General features: G+C 34.6%; 2 protein-coding genes across 2 annotated transcripts; one reads left to right on the top strand and one right to left on the bottom strand.

Annotated features, from left to right (window-relative positions):
* Nucleotides 1-578: 578 nt before the first annotated feature.
* Nucleotides 579-1,134, top strand: LOC128260665 (uncharacterized). The gene has a single exon (XM_052993824.1). It carries the CDS (start codon nt 699-701, stop codon nt 1,011-1,013), a length of 315 nt encoding a protein of 104 aa, XP_052849784.1. The 5' UTR covers nt 579-698; the 3' UTR covers nt 1,014-1,134.
* Nucleotides 1,135-6,793: 5,659 nt separating this feature from the next.
* Nucleotides 6,794-13,120, bottom strand: LOC128260667 (sarcoplasmic calcium-binding protein). Its single transcript, XM_052993828.1, has 4 exons — nt 12,619-13,120; nt 9,455-9,676; nt 8,343-8,651; nt 6,794-7,997 (listed from the first exon to the last, which is right to left on the bottom strand). Exons 1-4 carry the CDS (start codon nt 12,757-12,759, stop codon nt 7,764-7,766), a joined length of 906 nt encoding a protein of 301 aa, XP_052849788.1. The 5' UTR covers nt 12,760-13,120; the 3' UTR covers nt 6,794-7,763.
* Between the last annotated feature and the right edge of the window lie 5,903 nt (nt 13,121-19,023).

Here is a 19,023-nt window from a genome sequence, read left to right as displayed (position 1 = left end):
CAACGCCGCTGCGATTTTACTACCGCATCCACAGCAAACAGCGGACAAACAGCGTCCTGTGCTTGAAATTTATGAACCCGAATGCCATGCTAACCCACTCAACCACTCAACCACACCACCCCACCCATTGTTCTATTGTTTGGACGATTTTTACGTTGTTGGCCTATTTGTTTAGGTCAAAACTATAAAAATCTAACAAACTATAGCGTAATGAAATCAAAATAAAACAGGACCCACATTTTCCATGTATAAGTCAACACGAAAAGTGGCAAAAAGGCCAGGAACTAAACACAAATGTGGCATAGCATTGTTATAATAAAACATGATAGGAAATGAGAATAAATTTCATTTTAGACAATTTAAAAATGTATTCAGCATTTACCATTAATTATTATTTGCTAAAAACATACTTCATATACAATAACTTTCGCACCATTTAGTGAACTATTCTATGTGATCCTCAAACACTTTATCTAGTTAAAAGTTCTCAATATTCGGAGTAAACATAGAAACCATTGCGATTTACTTAAGTTACCTGTCAAACTCTTAAGTTTTGATCTTTTGAATACAGTTCAGTTACAGCTGGCTCGGCAAACGATAGGCAGGAAATTAAAAAAAAAAAATCAAAAAAATTTTTTTTTGTATATATTTTCCTTGATCAAAATTTGCAAGCTCTTGCGAACAAGAAATTCCGGTGAATGTTAATAAAAGACATAATGGCGTTGAAGATGAACCAAAACCAGATCAAGACTAACTTCGCCCAGCAGTATGTGGGTAGGATGGTCGAACCCATTTCGCCGGTGCCGCACATGTCGTCGTCAACTCTACGAGTCCGTCGGGCTGTCGTCGAATCCTATCGGGGTCCTCAAATCACTACCGATGATGCCATGCTACCGATGCCGCCACACAACAAGGCCCAGAATATGGGTGAGATTCTGCAGGACCTTCGACAAAGACTGGCGATTCCGAAGTTCTGGCAACGAGTCTTGCGACTCCTGAAGAAACGGGCCTAGTTTACATTTATAAATACGATAATAGCGATAATAGAGTGGTGCAACCAAGTCATATCTACACTCCGCCTACTTGTCTCGTCCACTCGTAAAATCCTTAACTACAAACTGCAAGTGTGTTCGATTTTAGGTTCCACAAATGATTGTAATCCCATAAAAATCCCATAAAAATCCCATGAAAAACATTCTCCGAAGATGTTTTAAATATGTACTCAAAAATTGTTTATTTATTTAAATTAATTAAAAACGAGTTGAAACAAAATACAGATTTTTAATACCCTTACAAATACTAAAGCTCTTGATTTTTACAATTTGGTTTGTACTATTCACTTTGTTACACAACCATCCAACACTGTGGCGTTATATATACCAGGGCTTTGGACACCATTCCACACGGCGAGCAATTTAAATGTATTAAGAGTGGAGTTGGGACATCTGGCCGGGCCCAAATCGCAAAAGGCCGACGCTGCAAACTGGAACAACAAAAATGGCGAAAAGCGCAACAAAAAAATTAAATTCCAACATTAAAATAAGTTTTTAAAACTAAGCAGCGCGGCTTATGTCACAGAGAGAGAGACAGAGACAAAACAAAGGGGCTAAAAAGCCCAGCAGAACCACAGGACAGACGGCATTTAGAATATAAATTTAGTTAAACAAATCTCGGACGAGGCGAGCTCCCCAAGGTACGAGTGCAGCCAGAGTTGCCACCGTCATGTATGAGTTTTCTGGACGGTGAAACTGCGCTGCACGAAAATGGAGCAGCTGATGTGCCTCACTTTTAATAACATAACTTATATAGTTTAGTTGGATAGGAGCAAGTGGACTTAAGCTCAAAGATTTAATACATAATAATACATTCTTAAGAAATTTTAATTTTAACAAATATCTTAAAATTATTTTTAAAAAATTAATTAAAAATAGATACAATTTTAGTATACCAAATATAAAATTGTGTTGCAAAAAATTGTCTATAATATGTTTCTGACTATCTCAAATCTTTTAATTTTATCAATTTTTAAACAATTTTTCAATTGTTTTAATAACCCTTGAAAACTGAAAATATCACGACTGTAGGGCATTGGCAAAGCTTTCGACCCCCAGACCCCCAAAGTGCATTTCGTTCGTTTTAGGGTTAGGGTTAACCCTCCACTGCCCTTGTGCCCCCAAACACCCCTGCGCTTTCTGCATTTTCTTGTTCTGCTTCTTTATCTTTTTGCCATGTAGGCTTCTCTGGCTCGCATATCCCACCTCTTTATTTCCCCGCCGCCAACCACTGACAAACGTCAAAATATAATTTTTGCGTGGATTTGCGTTGGCCCAACAACAACAACAACAACAGCAACAGCAATAAATGTCAGGGGGTTTCAAACCCCCCACCAAAAAAAAAAGAGAAGAAAAAAAAATGAAACAATTTTTGCAACTGCTGCCTGCTCCTTATCTCAGGCACGTTAATGTGGCCTATGTGGCATGTGGGGGAAGGGTTGCCAGCATTGCATGTCCTACTGTGAGACATAATTTTTAATAATCTACAACACAGCCCGGCCACAAAAAGAAGGGGGCGCCCAAAAATACGCGCATGCAAATGGCTTAATTTAATATATAATTATACCCTGACAACGCAGGAAGACACCCACAAAAAATAGGTCTATATTAGGTGCTGTAAGGGTATCCATCCAGTTCTTATAAATACTAAGGCTTATTTTAAATTGTTGTGAAAATATTTTGATTGAAAGAAGTAACAGCAAAACAAATAATTGTAATTTTCGTTTTATTAAAAACCGATTTTTTATATGCATTATAGTAAGAGCCTCTCTATGCGATTCTCGATGTTTTAATGATGTTCCATTTTAACAGAGCCTCTCTATGCGATTCTCAAACTTCTTATGTAGATTCTTTGAATTTACAAATAATTCATACTTAAAAACCAATCTTTTTTAAATCTTATCAAGTACTATGATATCCGCTTTTTGGTTCCCGTCTGTATATCACTCATACGTACTGTGGACATTGAACAGATATTGTATAATTGGCATACGACTCGTATGAGTTATTTTAAAAATGTTTTTAGACCATTTACAACACCAAACACTTACAAAAATCTAGTTTAAATTCTAATAATAAGTGTAGGGTTTTTTTAATCTTATTATAAGGGTTTCTTATCATCTAATTGTCTCTAGATATATCTTTCAACCCAGAGCATTCAATAGTCATCCATAGTAAACTCCTTGACGCCCACTTCGGGAGTGATTTCCTAGGTTTCGCTTGTACACCTTTGCGTTGTTGCTTTTTTATCTGACTCCGAAGGTTGGCCAAAAGGTGTTAAGATGAAGATGTCATATACACATGTGGAAGATTGTGTTGTCTAAGCTCCAGATTGATGCCGCCTTTGCCGCAAAACCCAATCCCAGAGCTGTAATTAAATTATCATGCCAACAGCATAACGCCGCCTTAACCCCTCGCATGTGAGTGGGGGCGTTGTAATTCAAACAGGAGCCAACGCAACGGGTTAACATTAGCGCACTTTTATGGCCTTCGCCGGATAAGTAAGTTGAGTCTCTTTTTTCTATGATTAGCTGCTAAATTTATGCCAGCCGCAAAGGCATTTTGTGGCAGGCAGTAAAAACAGCAATAACTGCAGTGCCTATTTATCTGCGAGAACAATCTTCCTTCCGAAAACGTTACCTGAATTAAACAGCAACGTGGACATTTTTAAAATCTGATAAATGAGAAAAATTTAATTTATAAAAGGCAAGCGATGGCTGGATCAGCAATGCTGATGATCAAAACAGGATACCAATTGAACATTTGCTCATAAGTTTCAAATCAAAACCAATATTTGCCCTTAATTTGGAAAAATTTTCCTTTGGAAATGTGTTCTTTAACATGTATTTAAATTGGACAGACAATTATTTCAGTTAACTTTACCCACTTATCATTAAAAACTTTTAAATTCGATGCTGATGAATAAGCTTGTCTATCCTGCAAAATTATTGTATAATGAAGCTTAATATTCAATAATTTCAAATATAAACAGATTTCAGTCCTCGATTTTGGCAAAATAGTAAGTTAAAAAGTTGTCTAAAAAATATATTTGAATTTGCAAAACATATATGTTATCTTAAGGAAATTGTTTAGGTTTTATAAAGTTGTTAAGCCCTAAATATTCAATGCTGAAAATCTAAGTTTGGCTATCAAGTGAAACATATTTATATTTAACAATACTATTTTAAAATTTCAATATGTTTGATTTGGTAAAACGGTTAACTTAAAATGTTTTTAAATAAAATTATTTGAGTTCCCAAAGCATCCTGGTTCAGTTATTTACGTTTACTTTAGTTTCTAAACCTCAAGCCCTGATGTATTCAATCTTAATGGTTTCCGTAAATATATGAATATATTCCAGCTTCAGTAGACAGTTATTCGTATGGAAATCCAGTGGAAATCCAGTGGAAATCCAGTGGAAAAAAAAAAGAGAAATACTAAGAAAGGCTGTGGGTGAATGGGTTTTCCATCTTGGACAGCAGCTGTTGACCAAATGTGGACTTAGGACGTGCTTTTAATTTTTAAAAACTGCTCTTAAAACGCGATAAAACACGTTGAAATGGCAAATAGAGGACGGAGTGGGTGGAACCATAAAAAAATCAAGCCAAGAGGAGTAGAAGATGAAAATTAGTAGAAGGGACGGCGAAAGCAAGTTACATATGTACTTAACCAGTTACATTTGTGTTTGTGTGTGTGTAGAGTATATATTTTATTCATATAGACATACAAACCCACACACGAGCAAATCCCAAGTTGGGAAATAAAAAATATGCTAAAAAATGGGGCTTGTGAGGTGGGGGGTTGCCTAGAGTGGACAGTGCATCTGAAAAAAATGTGTAAAGCGTGCATTTACATAATGAAAGATGTAGCAGAGCAAGTGTGTGTGATTTTTTTTAGAGTATATGTGAGGCAAAAGGATTAGCGATGGTCGTCATGTGCGTGGCACAACCAAAAAAAAAATACAAAAAAATAGGGGAAAGGAAAAAAATTAAATTATAAAATATTGAAGCGAGTAAGAAATGCGCAAAAGGGACAGAAAGGCGACAGCACTGCTTGCACACACAAACTTACCCACAAATGCACTGGAAAAATACTTAAATTTCATTTACATTTTGAATAATTACTATATACCTTAAAGTCATTTAAAATATTTTAAAATTTAATAAGCCACCAGTAAGCATATTCGATAATTTTTTACATCATTATATTTTATTTGCTGTTAATATAGAATTTTCTCCTTTTCCATTTAAAATTAGCTTACAAATTTGCTAGTCATCATTTAAAATGAAAATATTTCAAGCTAAAATGCATTGATTAAAATTTAAGGTCAGCACGTTTTCTCATTGTGCAACCAAAATTAATGTCCTTTTAGATACAAATGCAATTTATAAGCGCCGAGCTCGTGTGTGCGAGGGGTCCCGAAAAATGCTTTCACATGGCTTCCATCGCCCACTCAACCCTCTCCCCCATTTTTCTCTGTCTTCTCATTTTTTTTTTTTTTTTTTGCAACATAATTTTGAATAGCATTAAAATTATTAGCTACAAATGAATAAAAAACGAGCATGGGAGCGGGAAAATGAGGCTGCGGGGCTGCAAAAAAAATGTGTGAGAAGGACTAGAAGTAGAGGAAAGAAATGGTCGTAGCATATCCTTGGAACCCCCCAAAAGCCCCCATCTATTTTTTTATTCCGCCCAGCAACAAATGCGCATAATGAGCTCTGGTCAGCCAGCCTAGACGGCCGTGGGAGGTTGCCATCACAGAGATTTACGCGCGACAAGTTTTTCTTGCCCTTTTCCACAACGTAATTCTTTTTCATGCCCTATCAATGAAGTTTAGGAACTTGGCAACCCTGTGAAACAATACCTACTATATTAATCAACCGGGTTCTCTAGTTTTGGTTAAAAAAATATGTTAAAATATAATAGTTTTTTTGTTATCTTGGAATTTAAAAAAAAAATTTTTTTTTTGTTTTTGCTAGTTTTTTTAACCTTATCATGTCGTTATCATGTCGTTATTTTGCAAGATTTCTAGACTTTTATTTCCCTTATCATCATATATTTTATATGTTATATTTACTTTTAGAGTTAGGTTTACAACTTAGAAGACAAATAAGGATTTAATCCATTGGCGGTATGAATAAATAAATAAATAAAAAAATATAATTTCCCAGATTTTTAGATTTATATTGAGTTGTACCATCAATCTCAATATTAAGTATTCCATTTAATTTTATCAACAACAAGTATTTAAGATTATTTTGTTAAGTCGTTTACCTCTTAAAATAAATTAAACATGTTTTAAAATTTAATTGATGTTTTAGAGCATTAGAAACTCTGCCTAATCCTTCTCCGATTTTAAATACCGTTTTTTTCTAAAGTCGCAACATCCAGCTAAACACTTTTCAGTTGATATCGCAAATCCTTTTCGCTGGCGCTTACATAATGATATGTGGCCGCAGATGCCAAGTGAGGGGAAAATGAAAAAAAAAACTAAATAAAACACTAAAAAAATGTAAGGAAGTACCGTCTGCTTGCCTTTTTGCATTTGCATGCATTCTGCGCAAAATGTGTAGAAGGGCTTCCTTCGATTGCATTTGCAGTGCACAATTACTTTAATGATATATTTAATCATTTCATTTTGTAATTAGTAAATAAATATTAAACGTTAAGGTCAACAAATAGCATTTGTAAATATTGGAAACAATAGAAATATTTTACTCCCCCAATGATTTATAAACTCGTTTTCGTATTATTAATCGTACATTTTAAAATCAGTTTTATTCCGTTATATCATGCTTGCTGTATTGTGTAATATATCAGTTAAACGTAACTCTTAACTAGGCAAAAAAATAATCGATTATGAATATGGTAAATAGGGTTGCGCATGGTGTAGTATGTAATAGCTCCACTTTCAAAGAGTTTTTAGAGGTGCATTTGATTATCGGTCAGCTGCTTGGGCCTTCGCTTCCGGCGCTTTCGGGCCTTTCGCCGTAGACGATCGAACTTCCGGATCCGGTCGCAAATAAAATGCTTGAGGTCATCGCCCTCGGCGGCCGACTGACGACTGCACGACATGGTGAATAAAATTAGCGAGTTAAGGTAGAAAAAGAATCTTATATCGTAGTCATCCATCGATGGTCTGCCCCCGGATCGGTGATCTTTATGATTGTTTTCCCTTTCACTTTCACGTTCCCGCTCCCGTTCCCTTTGGTAATTGCTAAAGTTGTGCTTGCGCAATTTGGAGGCGGGACATTGGGGTGATGGATGGGGTTCAATGGTCGAGCGGTGGCGCTTTGACCTGCACAAATTTTGCCGTAAATAGTCGTAAATGCTCATGTTCCTTATAACGATCGTGGTGCTGGTGTTGGTCATCATGTTTATCATTGGTCCCGATTTATGCGGCGCCACATGCTGTAGATTTAGCCAACTGCCGCCTGCCGCCTGCACGCGAGTTGGCAACGAATGGGCCATATGGGTTATATTTATCTTCATTTCTGCATCATCATTATCATCATGATCATTATTTTTGGCCACCTTCGTTGTCGTTATTAATGTATGTAGCATTGGCTGTTTGGTGTTATTGTTGCCGATGTTGTGGCATCGGACGTTTTCATGGTTTTGCAATCGTTGATTTGGATAGTCTAGATTGTTGAACGGATTTTCTGGTATTATTGTGATTGAATTGTGATCTACAGCAGTGACTGCACCCCGTCAATGATCGGCCACCAGTGGTCCCCAGAACATTTTCGATATCTTCGAGTCGTCCTCGGTTAAGAAGAACTGGCGGCCCAAATGCACAAACTCCTTGAGCGACAATTGGCCGTCGCCGTTCTTGTCTATCACAGCGAATGAAACTGCAGCGTCGTCTTCGGTCAGTCCCAGACAGCGGAAGAAGAGCTTGTATTGTTCGAGATCCAAATGGCCAGTGTGATCGAAGTCCACAGCCTGAAAACAAGCGATAAATTAAAGAGAATTAGCTTTTATAGATCGAAAAACTTTATTTTATGAATGGAATGGGGTTTGAGTAAACAATGCTGAAGAATTCGCGTCTATACTAATTTCGTATGTGGTTTACCCAAAACATTTTTATTTGTAAAAGTAAAATGTAGAATGTAAAACACAATTATTTATCAATGAAATATAAAAAAATATTTCTGCAGAATTTTCGTTTAAATTTAAAAGATTTGTGGTTTAGATAAATATTTTTTTTAAACAATTTTCTTCGATAATTTTTTTTTTAAATCAGTAATTTATAATTTTTTTTACCTTAATATATGTTAGTATACCAACCTTAAACAAATAGGGCAGGAAGCGACCAATCCGCTTGGCCATCTTCTTGTCGTTGAGACGATGGTGCAGATCGGTAAGAAACTGCTCGGCAGTCACCAGATTGTAGGGGGTAATCTCCCCGAACAGCTCCTCCCACGTATGTTTGATCACATCGTTGAATTCGACGGCGACCTCTGGGGTCAAATGGCCCAGATCGTTGAAGCGTTTGGCCAGCAAACTAAAGTCGTCAAAGGATACGACGCCGTCGTGATTCACGTCCAAAATACGGTGAAGGGTACGCATCTTGCGGCGCCAGAAGGCAGAGTCGCCCTAAAAAATGAAATAGAAATTATATTTAATTTATTTTTCACCTTTTATTAAATGACAATGATGATTGATTAAAACAAAAACAACTCCTAAAAAGCTTATTATTAAAACTTTAAACTGCTTTTCATATTGCTCCTGAGCTTTGCTGCTCTTTAAATACTGCTTGGAAAGGAAGAATAAGCTTAAAAAGCTTATGGAAACTTCGCTAAGCTGCTTGTTCCCTTAAACTGCTTACAAGTAAATGCCACAGGACACAGTTATACTGCTTGTGTGCTTTGTTTTATTTTACGAAAAAGCTCATTTAAAGAACACGTAGGTACTGCTTACACTCGAAAGCTACTTACGTCCCCACAATTTTTACTGAACTGCTTTAAGGACTTAAAAACTGCTTTTTAAGAGTGCAATTTGGTTTGAATGAGCTCCACTGTTCTTAATGAACAGCTTTTAGCTTATATTTAAATAAAGTCAAATTTTTGTAAATTAAAGCTGTTTCTGGGTATTTCTAAGTCCGTCCGCAAGCTTTGATCTTAAAATAGGCCGAACTTAAAAACCGGTTCCCTCTGTTAACTGGCCGCTGTTAACCAGGTTACAATGTTAGATATTTTTGTTAATACCACAGAGCAGGTTCAAAAAACGGCATTGAGAGCGATAGCCAAAATTTCGAAACACGTTTCTTGGCTTGCTAAGCGAACACAATTGAAATATCTCAGACACGTGGAGGTGTGTCTGTTTTTTTCGGCCTCCTTTATGGGTTATATATTCGAGAAATACTATATATTTATGCGTTTTTCAAGCAGTTCACTCACCCGTTCGCTGCGCTTGGAATCCGTTTTCTGGCGACGACGCTCGAACTCATCGTCCGAATCGGAATCGCTATCACTTTCCACCTCACGTCGCAATTTGGCCGCTCCGGCGGATTTCTTTGAATATTGACGGACGGCCTGGACCACGGCAGTTGGCATCTGATGCCACAGCAGTGAGTGTGCTCCATGTCCACAGACATTGCCACCAGTTGCCAGGAAAAGGCGCTGAAGTTGGTAGACAGTAAAGACAAATAAGTAAACAAAATTTTAAAAAAAGCGACTTATTTAATGGAAATTTAAATGTCTTTTAAGTATACAATTCTTATTTTTCTTAGTTAAGGCACCATTTAAAGTCCTTTTGGTTATTTATTAAAATTTAATTTAGTAATAAATTCCCCAGGAAAAGTAATATTAATTTTAAACATCTAAAATTTTCCAAAAACATTCTATATAAAACTATGTTATAATTATTTTAAAATAGACTTTTCAAACATTTATTTCTTTTATATTTCTATTAAATAGTATTAATATAAATGTTACTCTACAAGTAGACTATTAGCCAATCACTATGTTAAAGTTTATTTTTTTTTGTTATATCACCATGCTGAATGCTCTTTTTGTTGTTGATATGGTGGCTGAATGACCTTCGGCCTATATCATTATGTTTTTCATTACAACTCAGCGCACTGCTGTTTTTCTCTTTTATTTTTGTTTTGGTTTTGGTTGTTTTTTTCCCATTGTTAAGGTCAGTTCTGTTTACTGACGAAACAATTCTAAACCCTATTCGTTATCGGTTTTTACGAGTTTTTCAAAGTATCGTGCCACAAAAAAGTGGCGACAATGACTGTCACACTTATGCTTTGAACTCATTTTACAGTTTGAGAGTCACTCAGTAGTGAAAAAACCACGTGGGAATCATATAACAAAATAAATACAGCAAGTTAGAAACCAGTTTCGGAATCTTTGTTAAAAATTGTTGAGTTATAAAAGACTAAAGGAAAGAGCAAAACCAAAATAATATAACATTTCGAAACGATTTTTATATTAATACCCAATACATTTTGAGATACAAAATTAATACATTTTCTAATTTGAAACAGAAGAAAATGTGTCTAAGAAAATACTATAACAAATCTTTCTGCTAAAGTAAAATACAAATACCTCTAAACATTGAAAACATTAAAAATTAAAAAAGATAATTATAGATGCCGAAAACCAGTTCGGAGAAATGGTTTTTTCCATCATCTGTTCGACAGCTTCTGTCAATGCCATTAGAAAAGATAAAGAGTTTGCTCTTTTTTAATTACAAGAAACCGAACACTCTTGTAAACGTTTTGAATTTCAATGGCTCGATAAGAACGAATCCAAATACAGATGTTGGCAGCCACCGACGACGATGATATCATACCACATACACCATTATCATAAAGACCCGCACACTTATTGTTGGACTGTTTTGGAACCTTTTTCGGTTCCAGTTGCTTCGCTTGGTTAAACGAACTTTGGATTGTTTTTTTTTCGTAAACAAGTTTCTCCAAAATACGAATTAATGAATGCGAAAAACGGGCCTCCTTTCAATTAAATGTCTGCGCGTCTCGAAAACAACAAAAAAAACACGTTTCGACCATAAGAGAATAAAACAAAAAACAATGCCAATGATTTATGGAGAAGATGCAGAGAAGCAGCAAATTAAAATCAAAATCGAGCAACAGGTCAATGTTAATAAGCAGCAAAAGGAAAAATAGCGAATAAAAACCAAGCGGAATCCAACAGTGAAATCATTTCCTGTGACTCTCAAACTTCCTTTTCGGGGGAGAGTGAGAAAAAGGAGAGGAAGTCCCTTTATTGTTAATATTTCCAATTCTTTTGCGCATGATTTTCCTGCCACAGAATTTGCGCAGTTTTCACAACTTTCACCTGAATACCAACAAATATGATGTTGGCATAGCTTGTTACGTTTATATTGAGTCAACAACATCAACATAATATAACAATATTGGTTTCGAAACCGATAAATTAATGCAAATATATATAGTTTACAAACATTGGCAGCATTGTCATAGCTAACAAAATATTAGAAATGAGACAAATGGATTAACAAGGCAAATAAGTAGTCAAAATAACACGACTGGTAAACGCATAAAATAAATTCAAAGTTTTTAATATAATTATGTTATCTTAAGCCATCAAAAAAAAAAACCTTTCTACTTGATTTAATTTAAATGTTATATTTCTTGCATATTTTTTTCTGTGTAATTTTCTTTTGTTTGCATTACGGTGTGTTGTTTTATTTGTTTCATTGGGGGAAATGCGTCTTTCGGAGCCTCTTTCTTAGTTTATTATTGATTGATTAGAAAGCTGCGCCCTTTAATGATTGATCCTTAAACCATTTGCCAGTTTTCCTCAATCATCAAAACATCTCAAAATGCTAAATTATTGAGGCCATAAGCTAGAACACAGTAATTTAAGTGTGTCGGTAAAATCGACTTAGCAATTATGAAGAATATGTGTATGTACTAAGAGATTGTAAAAGGAGAGATTTATCATCCTCCATTTGGTAAAATAGCGGTTTAGATTCAATGACAATACGTCAAGATATACCCAATTAAAAATGTTAGTTTTAATTTGGAGCTCTTACAGTTTGTGAGCAACTGTTACAGTTTATTTGGCACTGGCCTCGTTTCGTAAACATCCCTCTTCCAATTTTCATTCTCCCTTTCCCCTTCTTCTCTCCATCCACTTTTCTACTCCCCCTTTGGCTGTTTTCCAAATTGCGACTCTTTTCTCCGTTTTGTTTTTAGTTTACTTCTTGGGAAGCTGCTCTAGAGGAATTTGTTCATGTTTTAAACATTTAGTTTAAATTACTTTTTTGGCATTTTTTAAAAAAACTCTTTTTCCAAAGAACTGTTTTATTTTTGTGGACTTCTTAAAACTCATGTTTTGCATTTAGGTCCCAATTTTTTCAAAACATAAAAATTAAAAAAAAATTTTTTTTGTTGATTAAAATTTTTTTGGGAATCTAAATTAAAGTCTCTGTTTTAAAACCCTACCTTTGAGTTCTTTTTTTGAAATCAGTTGTTTTGAGCTCTTCTTTTGGAGCTCTTCTGGTAATTGAATTAGCGTCACTTAAAACTCGCATACACTATAAAAAAAGCAGATGCACTTACATGACAGTCGCTGTGCGAAATGGGCGTGTTCGGGGGCGGGGAGGCGGTTTGTTGAAAAGCGCCGACAGTTGCGGCCATGTTGCGTTCCAGAATTTCTCTCGAAGTGCGCAAAATACCGCGGCTCACAATCGAGAATGCCATCTTGTTTTTCGCTCAGATATTCGTTCTATTTTCTTTAATTTTTCTTCAATTTTCGCTTCTTATTTTCACAGTTTGAGCTGCACTCCAGAAAATGTGCAACGTTGCTTCTTTTATTGTTTTAGTTTTTTGTCTCTTGTTGTTTTTCTTGCAACGCGCATTTAACAACCGGTTTTTTGGGATGCACCACAAAAAAATGTTTTCTTTTATTTGTACCGCTTTATTTTATTACACTATTTTGTATATTAACTTCGTTTTGTTTTCTCTGGGTTTTCAGTTTTTTTTGGTTTTTGGAATAATTTTGTTTGCTTGAGAGGAAACACAACCGTTCGCTTAAGCGTTCGAATTCGTTTTGAAAACCATCGCTGCGCAAAGAAATGAAGTCGACGTCGACGCCTGTAAAAGCAGAGCGGTATTTCGTGGTGTGTGTGAGCGGGTGTGCGGTTGTGTGTGTGTGAAGGAGGGTAGCATAAGAAGGGTGCGGGGACACAGCACAAACTGCTACTTGGAAATTGTTGCCAGAAGCAGACAATACGCCTACGATGACCGACAAAAGAATAGCAACAAGTAATGTTTTTAATAGGATAAACAATACATATACATATATTAAAACAATTTAACAGAATCGTAATAGTTAAAAATTTACTAGCTATGTAGCTTGCACCTTATAGTTCGCTTAAATTTGTAACAAATATATCAGTTATTTTAAGGAACCGAAACGACTTTTTATAAATTATTGGATTAAATTGTAAACTTTTAAACAAAAACACTTGTTTAACAATTAAAGGTAATTCCAATTTTTTTATTTCAAAAAACTGTTAAAAACCAAACTTCGAAAACGAAGTCATTACTATTATTGTGACCTCCGCTGTATGTAAGTACACATACACACACAAGCAGACCATGTAAGCCGGTTGAAAAAGAGAAGAGGAAAAAGAAGAGAAAGAAGGAGCATAGGCAGAAGCAAAAACAAACAAACTCAAATTCCAGTGACTGTCAAACCTAGCTTAAATGGAGAATTTCTATTCATTTTCATATGGAAAATGCATTACATAAACACGGATTCACATGCACTTCCATAGGCACACCGAATATCCATTGATAATGTAAACGAATGAAGCAGAAACAAAAATTAAAAAACAAACTATCATTAAATGTGCGTATTTAGGTCGCTGCGTGTGACAAACTGTCGGTCCAATACAATATGCCCCATGTCACCCTTCATCCCCCTGCACACTCCAAAAAGGGACCCCTCACCTCCCTACGCACACACACCATATGTACACACGCACAAATAGTGAGCGACTTTTGGTTCTCGGTTTTTCTGTTTCTGTTCTACTTCATAGACCCACAGAAAACGCATGTTTACACACACATTTGAAGTAAAAATTATAGTTCGATTACAAGTTTTATTTCCTAGCATAAAAATAAGGCTGTTCATCATTTTAACTCTAATGTTATTTTAAAACTAATTTTTATAATGTCTGGGGTATATAGATTTGTACACATATATGGCAAAGTAAGACAGAAATTAACTTTAATAAATCCAAAATTAGAGTAGATTGTAACTCTAATAAAAAAAAAATCTTTTATGCTTTGCCTTTAAGTACTTTAAAACATTTAAGTTTTTTTTTTATTATTATGTATATCCCAGAAGTTCTCAAAATAAAAAATCATTTCTAAATAAGCTTTAGAAGCCATATTCTTGTTAACTCAACTGTAGACACCCACACACACTTGTTACATAGGTGTACGTGTGAGATTGTATAATAGTCTTAATCAAATAGAGCGCCAATGGACTTGGACCCAAAAACATTGCATCGAAAACAAAAACAAAACGAGAACGAAAAAAAAAAAAATTATGAGGAGGAGTGATTTAAATGGATATCAGTGGCCGGTGAAAACTAAAGGGAACTATCAAGATTGCAACTCACTAATGCCCAATCATCTTGTTAGTTGTAATCGTATTTCACTGTCCATCCAGATCAATGCTTTCCATAAAACTGTAGGCCTCCACCCATCAACAGTTTTAAGAGCACTGGTCCCGCCAAGAAGCGCAACATTTGATGTACAAAATAAAAATCGAAGGCCCCCCACTTTACCGTTTTGAATGCGGCAGCGAGTGCACTGCACTCTGCGGAGGCAAAAACTTGAAAATACAGGCAGAAAAACGAAACATGTGAGCTGGCCGGGAAGTTTCCAAAGTGGTTTATGCGGAGCTTAAATCGTAATTTCTTCAACCAAATCAGGTTAAAAAGATTATGAAACAACTAATCTAGATAATTAGGGTGCTACTAGGGTACTTCCCATTATAACTTTTGGCTTTTGAAAAGTAAGTAAGTTGTAAATGTGGATTTATGTATAAAGTATACATAAATACATAGTATAAATAAAGTATTATAATCAAGACTGCTCAAATTTATTAGATCCCTTTTGATACGTTATTTTAAGGTATTCTAGAAATCGCACTTGTCGAACCATCATAATTGCATTATATATATAAATATTCTTTAAGCCTAAAATAAACATTACTCCTTCTGGTACCATTAGTTAAAATGACTTATGAGGGTTTTATTATCTAATTATTTGGTGATAAATAATAGCTATGGGGAACATGTTACTTAAGAAGCTTTTATGGTCAGGACTTTTATATGTGCTTAATTAGATTTAACAAGTTTGGCATGAATCACAATTGCCGACCCATTATAACTGTTTTAGATGATTTCTTAATAATACTATATCTAGTGATCATGATATGCCCTAGGCCCGCATAAACGTTACTTCTTTTCGGGGTGGACGTGTGCGAGAACAACCGGCGCATCGGCTGACTGCTGACTTTCCGACCGTCACGTAACGCCAGGTCCAGGGACAACAAAAGCAACACAAAACAACTGCAAGCATATGACCACCAAAACAGGGTCTCAGTCGAATGCTACACCATATATACACCGTATATAATTGAGTGTGTGCAGTTTAGCATGCACCCGCTACAAATACATAAATTATAATCTGTTTGCTGCTGCACCTGCAAATGCAAACAGAGAGGGTGAAAATTAGAGAAAAATAAACAACAAATTGGAGCCACACGACCTGTCTAATGACGTCACAGAGTGTTATTAACATTACACCCACGATCCACATGACAGCTGCCAAGTAAGTATCCCCAAATAATTGTAATTGCCCAAAATTAAAATGCGTAATTAACAAGCGCGCGTAAATAAAAGGTGAAAGAGCACAGTGGACATTTAGAGAAACTACAAAATAGTTTTATCCTTTCTTTAACAGTAATTGGAAAATAGTATATAAATTAAATATTTTAAAATATTACAGGGGCACCATTGATATTCCTAGAAACTACGATCTGAAAACAGTTTTACCCTTTCTATAATATTTCTGTACAAATATTATTGTATTATAGTTAATTGATTAGTTGATTGAGGCTTAACTTATTTAATAATGTGAGGATTATTATTTTATGTTTTACTTTCTTAAATGGTTGCCTAAAAATGCAAGTTAATGTCATGGTTACATATGTTTTAAAACTCTTTTACATAAATCATTTTAACAATATTCCTTTCATACATATTTAATATGTATGTATATAATGGAGCTTTCCATAACATTTATCAAATCAATGCGTTGCTTAAAAATAAAATATTTTTGTACTTAATAACTATTTTTTAACTTTCACCTTAGGCAGGGCCCACCGTGTTGTAATTGTAAGTCCGCTCCCAAGTTTCTGCTGTTGTTTTATACATGTTTTTTGGGCGTGTGCCGGGGATCTGATCGGAATGGGGGAATGTGTTGACACACACACACGTGTGCGATGCGAAGTGCCCAAGTATATTGGACAAGATCGTCTCGTCTCGAAAAGGGAAGCCTTGTGCTCCATGCTCTTCGAATTTTTTTTTGTCATGAGTTTAGCTTCTACGTTTCTAGTATTTCTTGTCGCGCTTTTCAAGGTCCGCACTTCCACAGTTTTAATGCCATTTCAGATTTCCGCAACGCCATTTAAATCGATGTGCGTGTGTGCGAGAGATTCTGCTGTTGTTGTTTTCCCTGCTTTTCAGTTTTTGGCGTACGTGTTGCGCCCCAACGCCGGCTTCAAAAAAAAAAAAAAAAAAACAAAAACAAAATAAAATAAAAATAAAGAAGAAAGAAAAAAGAGAGCAACGGCAGCAACATGTGAGCAACTTTAATTTTGTTGATTTTGGATGCTGTTTTAACCCCCTGAAATGTTTACTACCTAAACATGGTTCAATGAATATGTTACTTTTCTTAATTTATGATTTCTAGCTAATTCTACGGCACATTCTCTTTTTGAATTAATTATTTTTAATTTTTGCTAATTTTATATATTTGGAAGGATAAACTATAAAAATGGAAAAATACTTTAAAAATCAAAATTATTTGTTATTTACATATTTTTTTGTTATGTTAGCAACTAGCCTAAAAATAACTTAAAAACAAATTGTTTGTTTGGCAATTAATTAAAAGTGTGTTTGGTGAAAAACAAGTTTTAATGCCATTTTTAATTTGAATTTAATACATAATTTAATTATAAACTACAATTTTATGAAAAACGCAGTGTAAAATAATATGTTTTAAGTGTTCATTGTATTTTTGATTCATTGATTCTTTTGGGCCTTTTAACAGAATGAGTATTAGCTGGTACTTTGAGGTTTAAGTTTGTTACTTTATAGTGCCGAATCCCACAAAGAAAAGAAAGGGATGGTTTTTGTTTTGGGTTGACTAGTTTTTTTTTCAGTATGCGGATTTTGGCACGTCGACACACCGGCGACAGAGGCAGCGACGTCGGCAGAGAAGTCGTGCTGCGTCTTTACATAAAATGACATAAAATTTAATAGCGTCGCGTGCATTGGTGTGTGTGCGTGTGAGTTTTTCAGTTGCCTGCACCACCAGAAAAACAAAAAAAAAAATCAGAAAAAAACAGCGACTACGTGCCACTTGCAACGCATCCTTTTCCACAATGTTGTCGTAGGTTTTCGTCTGGCTTTTCAATTTTCCAAATTTTAAATTTAAATTTTAAGTGGAAAAACTATGAAACTCTAGAACACTCTTGAAAAATCTGAACACACTGAAAAAAATATCATACTTTTTATACCAATACAAACTATACCATTAAGGATTGGTTTACATTAATAGTCTTATTTTTTCATTATATCGTTGTTTTTAAACAATTGTAAATTAAGTGATGAATTTTTTTAATTCAAACTATTCCCAGGAAAATTAAAAAACGGTGAAAAAATTTGATATAATTTATCATAGATTTAACTCATAATACTTTTTTTAATACACACTTTTTAATAATTATTGTGGGCACATAAATATGAGCATAATTATTAACGTCATATCATCAAAATAATCTCAAATATAAATAGGTTTTAAAATTTTTTTTTTTCCTTTCTTTACATAAATGACATAAATGAAAAACATTTTTTCCGTGTACTAAATTAAATTACAGCTGACGGTCGCCTTATCAGCGACCTGCTTATAATGGCTGATAAAATCCCCAAAAACAATAGCAACACCGAAAAATAAAAATAACAACACATGACTTTCTGACCATCGTGGGTTACAAAACCCAAAAGCGAGAGATAAAAGCCAGCCCAACTTTAGAGTAAAGATTGGGCCAAAACGCAAATACGAAATGAAAATGAAAAAGGCAAACACCAAATAGATTTGGAAACTGGGAATTGCTTTTCGAAAATGTTTGGTAAATAAAGGGCGCCGAAAATTCGGCGGGTAAACAAGGCCATTGAAATCTGGTTACAGTTTGAGAACCACTTAAAGTAAAGGGTTTTGCTTCGAACGCTATTGAATAAATAAATATTTGTACTTTTGGTAAACAATTGTTTTATAATTGGGTACATAAGCTTGTAATTGTAAGATAGGTTTGTTTTTTTTTTTAGTTTATTTATGATTTTACCGTAACAAGTGTTGCAAATTGAATTTATAAAAATTATTGAATTTTAATGTATTGTTCTATAACTTAAAATGGTGTAACGTTGAATAAAATCAATAATAAGATTATTTTAATTTATTTAATCTTCAATACATTTTTATTTAAACGACGCAAATTTAATTAAAAAACTATCTTTGATAAGGTGCAATGAATAAATTTATAAAAGAAAGATAGTTTATCTTAAAGATATTCTCTAAAATTGACCATTTCTTTCTCAAATCAATTAAAATAGGTCAATAATTTGGTTTTGTGAATTATAAAATTGAAAGATTTATGCCGCT

Source organism: Drosophila gunungcola, assembly GCF_025200985.1.
Source record: "Drosophila gunungcola strain Sukarami chromosome X unlocalized genomic scaffold, Dgunungcola_SK_2 000036F, whole genome shotgun sequence".
In the NCBI taxonomy this organism is placed as follows: domain Eukaryota; kingdom Metazoa; phylum Arthropoda; class Insecta; order Diptera; family Drosophilidae; genus Drosophila; species Drosophila gunungcola.
This window is presented reverse-complemented; position numbering and strand designations above follow the sequence as displayed.